This window comes from Nicrophorus vespilloides, unplaced genomic scaffold (genome assembly GCF_001412225.1).
Source record: "Nicrophorus vespilloides isolate i.1.1-1 unplaced genomic scaffold, Nicve_v1.0, whole genome shotgun sequence".
Lineage (NCBI taxonomy): Eukaryota > Metazoa > Arthropoda > Insecta > Coleoptera > Silphidae > Nicrophorus > Nicrophorus vespilloides.
The window spans coordinates 1-6,720 of record NW_017096465.1 but is presented as its reverse complement, the minus strand read 5'-3'; the positions used below and the strand labels follow the sequence as shown (position 1 = coordinate 6,720).

The 6,720-nt window shown below is 39.3% G+C and overlaps 4 protein-coding genes across 5 annotated transcripts in view; 2 read left to right on the top strand and 2 right to left on the bottom strand.

The window, feature by feature from the left end:
* Window positions 1-656, top strand: part of LOC108557076 (nuclear receptor subfamily 2 group E member 1) — a gene marked incomplete at its 5' end in the record, with an annotated part of 2,362 nt that extends 1,706 nt beyond the window's left edge. The window contains 2 exon segments of the mRNA XM_017913462.1: window positions 225-306; window positions 378-656. Of these exon segments, the coding sequence (XP_017768951.1) occupies window positions 225-306; window positions 378-640 (345 nt within the window).
* A 551-nt stretch (window positions 657-1,207) lies between these two features.
* Window positions 1,208-2,528, bottom strand: LOC108557073 (coiled-coil domain-containing protein 181). Its single transcript, XM_017913458.1, has 2 exons — window positions 2,459-2,528; window positions 1,208-2,232 (listed from the first exon to the last, which is right to left on the bottom strand). Exons 1-2 carry the CDS (start codon window positions 2,526-2,528, stop codon window positions 1,208-1,210), a joined length of 1,095 nt encoding a protein of 364 aa, XP_017768947.1.
* A 261-nt stretch (window positions 2,529-2,789) lies between these two features.
* LOC108557074 (peroxiredoxin-4) lies at window positions 2,790-4,024 on the top strand. The gene is made up of 5 exons (XM_017913459.1): window positions 2,790-3,104; window positions 3,162-3,279; window positions 3,331-3,570; window positions 3,639-3,804; window positions 3,864-4,024. Exons 1-5 carry the CDS (start codon window positions 2,951-2,953, stop codon window positions 3,909-3,911), a joined length of 726 nt encoding a protein of 241 aa, XP_017768948.1. The 5' UTR covers window positions 2,790-2,950; the 3' UTR covers window positions 3,912-4,024.
* A 721-nt stretch (window positions 4,025-4,745) lies between these two features.
* Window positions 4,746-5,831, bottom strand: LOC108557075 (transmembrane protein 230). Of its 2 annotated transcripts, none has more exons than XM_017913460.1 (2): window positions 5,572-5,831; window positions 4,746-5,301 (listed from the first exon to the last, which is right to left on the bottom strand). In XM_017913460.1, the coding sequence occupies exons 1-2, from the start codon at window positions 5,672-5,674 to the stop codon at window positions 4,937-4,939; spliced, it is 468 nt and encodes a 155-aa protein (XP_017768949.1). In that variant the 5' UTR covers window positions 5,675-5,831; the 3' UTR covers window positions 4,746-4,936. The 2 variants fall into 2 exon arrangements, with proteins under 2 accessions (XP_017768949.1, XP_017768950.1); XM_017913461.1 differs by having other exon boundaries at window positions 5,361-5,653.
* Window positions 5,832-6,720: the final 889 nt, after the last annotated feature.

The window sequence follows — 6,720 nt, the reverse complement described above, 5'->3', positions numbered from 1 at the left end:
CAAAAGACAATCGTTATATCAAGTATTAAGAATGCTGTGCTGGCAATGACACCAACTTAAATACGTATAAAATCCATAGTGAATTAACAACAATGAATAATAAAAATCAGAAAATGAAAAAGAATTGTTAAATCGTATTTTATTTCACAACTTTGACTGTTTATAATAGAGTACAACATAGGTATTGATAAGAGTGAGGAATTCTAAAGAATAAACGTTTTCAGGAAATTATGTGTCGGTTCAGGCAGATCTCTCCGGATGGAAGCGAGTGCGGTTGCATGAAGGCGATCGTGCTCTTCACTCCAGGTAAACATCATTCAACTGTTTAAGAAAATAACAAATTTCATGTGTGATTTGTTTTTCGGTTGTTGCTATAGAAACAGCAGGTTTATGCGACGTGCAGCCGGTGGAGATGCTGCAGGATCAAGCGCAATGCATTTTGGGTGATTACGTTCGAAATCGCTACCCCAGACAGCCGACCCGTTTCGGACGTCTCCTGCTGCTGGTGCCCAGTCTGCGCGCCATCCGACCGCTGACCGTCGAACTGCTCTTCTTCAAGGAGACAATAGGCGAGATTCCGATCACGCAACTTCTCGGCGACATGTACTACATGGAAAAGTGCTCAACAATCCAAGCGTAGACGAATTCAATTAGTTCTAATTTGTACCATTCTCGATTGTTACCTTCCAAATCCAAATCCAAATCCAAACTTTATCCTCCTCCTTCTTCAATCCTCTGCAAATATATCGTATATATCTCTATTTCTTTCAATGTACAGTTAAAATTTCTCCTCTCTATCTCGTTGTTCTCTTCCGTTCGTTTAACGACACTCGTATCAAACAATATTTACATCTAAAATAAGTATAGTTAATAATATTTAAGATTAAATGTAATTGTAATTATTAAAAATAACAAGATAATATCGATATCGTAATATTAATGATCTAGTCTTTGTTTCTGTGATATATTTAATTTATTATAATTGATTGTTATATATTCGCTTATTAGTGCAAATTTCGAACACACAACTATTCAATAAATGTATATTTAAACATCAACTGTTATTTCTATCCATTAATGAATAATTGATGTTATTCATCGTGAAAGGTGAAAAAAGTCATTTGAGAGCTGTCTTAGATTTCGATAATAATCTTAGCGCTAGGAAGATTGATGAATAATGGAATATGTTACGTGATTTGCTTCGGTGTCATTGGAGCGCGTAAATCTGCAATTGCTTTGAGGACAGAACCTTCCTAGCAACGACGACGGAGCCAACCTGCAGACCGTCGCGCAGCGCCTCCTCTGGCACCTTGATGTAGACGCAGGTGGGATGCGAGGTGTGCGGTCGTGATCTCCTCTTTACTTTGACTCTATTATTCTGCGGGCAATGAGCAGTTTGCGGTCTGCTCGGCTTCCTCGTTGAAACACCAACTCCTGCATCTCGTACGGACACCTCCCGCAGCCACTGCCTGAAGATCTGCTCGTTCTGATCCCGTCGCCTCTCCGCAAACTCCCGCTGCACTTCTCTACTCTTCTGCTCCCTCAGTCTAACAGCCTCCCTTCGCCTCTCGCGCCTCTCCAATTGCCTGTAGCTCAACCCGTACTCGGACCTGCAACCCGTGTACATGGGTAACTTCCTGGCAACGTTTTCCGTTCTCTCGCAGCACTTCCTCGTGCGCAGCTTTAGCGGCGGACATGGCGGTCGTCCCTCGTCTATAGCAGAAGCCGCCGGCTGCGGCTCGAAGCCCTCGATGCAGTGGTTTTTGCAATCGATGCGGTAATTAGCGGAGCGCCGCCGGCACTTTTTGCTCCGCCGGTTTCCATTAACGACGTTAAGTTTTTCCTCCACCTCCTCCTGCTGCTCCAGTTCCACCCCATCCTCAGTTTCCAACGTCTCGTCAATCTCATCGTTAACGATCTCCTCCCTGATTTCATCCTCAACAATTTCATCAATCTCTTCCAACTCCTCCTCCTCCTCCTGGATATCGTAGATACGACTGCTGCTCAATATGTATTGCAACTCTTCTACCGGCGTCTGATCCGGACTCTCGTTGTAACTCTCTATGCTCTGCACATCATCATCGGTCAGATCCGGCTCGTAGTCCACAAGGTTTTCGTGGAACTGCACCCTCTGCTCCCTAATCGACAAAGTCGAATCATCCTCGAGGAGCGCCTTATTTGCCGCCTCCAGTTTCTCCTTCAGATCGTAGGGCGAAGACGCCGGTTGCAAAACTACAAACCATAATAGTTAAACTACAATTACACTACATACAATCAAGTAGTTAATTTGGGGTTCCAGACTAAAACAAAATGCTGATTGTTTAGACAAAACATGAAACACTCGAATGCGGTCCACAATAAACACCCGCATTGTTTAATCAATAACATGAGACGCGTTTCCAAATTCATTGCGGAATTATTACTAGCTGATAAATGAAATGAGATATAATATACTTACAGAACGATTCGTAATCTTCCTCCTCTTCGCTCTCTGATTTTATAATATTGCTCTCCTCGCTGCAGCTCATTTCAAATCAATTTATTTTTAACAAAACAACAGTTACCATGGTGATACTAACAAGAGAGTGTTGTATTGAGAGTTGAGCATTGAACAATGCAGCGGAATTTCATTGGACCAATCGTTAATTGATAATGTTTAAGGGTTGGTAATTAAATAAACAATTGAAATGTTTAAGTTAATATTTGAATTCACGTACTTTGGGTTGCATAAGATGCGTGATTAAGGGATTTGGTGTGCAGATGTCGCTCGGAATGCGATTGCCAACTAACCGGTTTTAGGTGGGCGCATGCATTTGAATGCACAGTTATTGTTTTTGGGAGTTATCTAAGTAAACACTCGAGATTTTTATTTCATTTATTTTTTGTATATGAATTAATTGAAGTGCAACACACTAATCCCATCTCATTCCACGGCCACGTCGCTTCCAGTATGTTTCGAAGTTTCGTCTTCCTGTGTTTGCTCGTTTGTTTTGTGGGGGCTCTAGATGAAGAGTCTTGCCATTCCTATGCTGGCGGAAGCGTCTACCCACTAGGTTCGGATCCCTCCAAGACTGACCACAAGCTGCAATGGACAAAAGCTATGAGTGAGTTGTGCTAACTGGACCATTGAAGCATTTGTTAACCTCTTTTTACATTTACAGTCTCAAAGCCTGCTCCGTACTGGGAGAGTACAGCTGTTGTCAATGGAGAGTTCATCCAGCTCAAGTCCACCGACTACCTGGGCAAATACATGATCTTTTTCTTCTACCCATTGGATTTGTAAGTTGTCAATACTGATTTTTCTGAAATATTACTAATTTTCCAATTAAGCACTTTTGTGTGTCCCACTGAGATCCTGGCGTTTAGCGACAGAATCGATGAATTCAAGAAGATCAACGCAGAAGTTGTGGCATGTTCTGTGGACTCGCATTTCACGCATCTCGCTTGGATTAACACGCCAAGAAAGGAGGGTGGACTTGGCAAAGTCAACATTCCTTTGCTCTCTGATCTCACACACAGCATCTCCAAAGACTATGGAGTGTTCTTGGAAGACGTTGGCCATACTCTAAGGTATAAATTAATCTTATAAGAATCTCCAATTGGATCGAAATAACACCGATTCGTATTGTTTGTCGTAGGGGACTTTTCATCATCGATCCCAAAGGAACTTTGAGGCAGATTACCATGAACGATCTTCCAGTCGGTCGCAGCGTAGACGAAACCTTGAGATTGGTCCAGGCCTTCCAATACACCGACAAACATGGAGAAGTCTGTCCAGCTGGATGGAAACCAGGACAAGATACAGTAAATCCTTAACACATCTACAAATTGTACATGATTCTAAACGTTTATTTATTCTTCAGATCATTCCGAATCCCATTGAAAAGAAGAAATATTTCCAGAACCATTGACGCTACTCAACCTGATAAAATACTTTCCACCCAAAGTAAACATCACCTATTTTTATATGAACAATTGCAAAATAGACATGTATTTTGTACTTAATATACATATAAAACAAACAGATCAAAACATGGATAATTCTTTTAAATGCATTGTATACATTTTCCTTTCAAAGCAATATTTGATAATTCAAAAGAAAATATCTTATCGGATTTTCCGTCAAACTTGAATATAGTTCGGCTTCCCATCATCATATGGCGCTGATCTTGAATAATTAAACGCTCATAACTCTATAATTAATTAAGCAATAAATTAAATAATCTTGCCATTACACAACAGCTATGAAGCTTTATCTTTAACTTAATACAAATTATTAATTATGCTGCTAATTAAGAATCTCTGATTTGATCAGCGCCAAAACAGCTGAACTATTAACTTCGTAAGATGACCTGAAAAAGTATCTCGACTAATTTAATGTTTGGTTTGGGCCATTACTAGCGATCATTGAAAGAACGTAGTTCAGCAGTTTTGGCGCTTCTCACTTTTCGAAATTGCAATTAGGGCCTTAAATGTAAATGCAATTGAGCCAAAATGCGCGGTTTTAATTACACAATAAATTAATTGTATCTTTTAAATTGTAGAGTAAGTATTAACAAAGTTATGAATGATTTAAAATGTCTTGAGAGTGCCATCTATTGGCAAACTATTTTTTATCTGTTCAAAATAATTAATCTTAATTATTGTATTTTAGCTTTCAAAACTATAATTTTACATTACTAATTAGATGTTCTTCACTCTAGGAAAATATGTGTTAAAAAATTTGAAATGAGGGTAGCAAGAAGTTGTACATAAATTAACTATTTATTAATAATACTTGTGTTATAAAAACGTATTTAAATATGCGAGAAAGCACTTTTGGCACTAGTTAAGACTCTCTCTATCTGTTGCATGGTGCACTGATGAAGCTTCAGTCGTAAGGAACAATTTGTGTATGTTTTCAGTAATAATAATAAGGCAGCAAATTGTAAGGTTATTAATCAAACTCTGGGATATCATCGAACGAGTATCCAGGCACCTTTTTATATGCATAGTAGGCGATCCTGATGTGGTAAGCACCTGGGATGAACATGAGGATGCCGAGGATGATCATGGGCCACATCCTGTCAGAGTATTTCACATCTATGTGTCCGCTCACCACCAGACTGCCCAAAACCAGAAGCACCATTCCAGTTACCAGAAGGATGGCTGCATAGGCTACAGCCTTCCATGGGATCTTCTCTGGAGGCAGCACGAACTGTGCATCCACAAAGCCATTATCGCAGGCAGACAATTTGGTGTAGTCCACATTGTCATATTCTTTGGGTCTCCTTCGAGACATCTTAATATCATCCAGATACTCTACAAACAAATAAACATAACGACACAGTTATTACAATTGTACGTCGCTACTGTTTTACCGATCTTAGTCATGCTGTACTTATGTTATCATTAATTTATATGTTATGGTGTATGCAAGAGCGCACAATCATTATTGCCTTGCATTCAGTGCGAATGGATTGCGCGTAGATGGCGTTGTTTTCTAATTAAAATGGTTGAAGATACGCATTTACGTAATAATATGGGTGCTGTGTATTTGGTGCAGGTGTGTTTGGACTTATATTGATTAACCTGTGATGGAATGTATGCTAATCGCAGGTAGAAATCCAATTTGATCGACGATCGTTTTGCCGGAGCTTTCCAGATGCGAAGGCATGCATAATTCAAAGCTCATATTTCATGAGGAAAAAGAAAACTGTTCTTTCTCGCTCTCCGTTTGGATCGATGCAAAACGATTTGTTCTCTGCAGAAGATCTTTAGACTTTGATTGACTCGTTGTTATTAGATGCACGAGGTGTTTGTGCTTCGTCGTTTTACAAGACACTGCTGAGGTTCCCTTTCGGTGCTTGCAGTAAACACCTCCGCTTCCACCACCACCCTTCCCATTTTTATGTGCTTCTTCTGATCAATGCATTTCTCCGCGTCGGATCGTTATTTCCACCCTCATCAGGGGGAAAGGGTGAACGGGGGAGAAATACAACATCAACAATAAAAACACAATAAGTGCGATGAACAACGTGCGACATGGCATGCAGCAGTTCTCACACAAAGTTTCTCAGAACCAACTGAAAATTATAATATTCTCGGCACGAAGAAAAAATACTCGATTTCTTAATATATAGGTCACAGCATAATTCGTGCAATTCTCACACAAAACAAAAGAGATAGTTGAGATCCATGAAAGCATTAAGAAGAACAAAAGACGAACTTAATAATAAGCGCTTTTAAAACTCATCGATGAGCTTTTAACGAAAGTGCTCAACTCCGATTCTCCCATTCCCTATTATAATTACATGGAATTATTAACTCCGCGGAAATCTCATTTATTATGCAGCAGTGCACTTCTCTACTAAATCATTAATTAACAAACCGCTCCATTTCAATCAATCGCTTATATCAGCGTTTTCCAAACTGTGTATTGCTGTAATACGCGTTCAAAGTTGAAAATTGAAATTAGAACGTTCGAAAAAGCAGTGTTTTCACATTTCATTGATTTACTCGAAAACTGTAATAGATAGAATGAATCCAAAAGATGCATATGAAAGCTGAATGTTAGGGGAATCTAGCAAGTATATATAGATTCCTGTTCTCTTATCCATATTGCTGTAATACGCGTTCAAATTTGAAAAAACGTTCGAAAAAGCAGTGTTTTTACATTTCATTGATTTACTCGAAAACTATAATAGATAGAATCAATCCAATAGATGCATATGAAAGCTG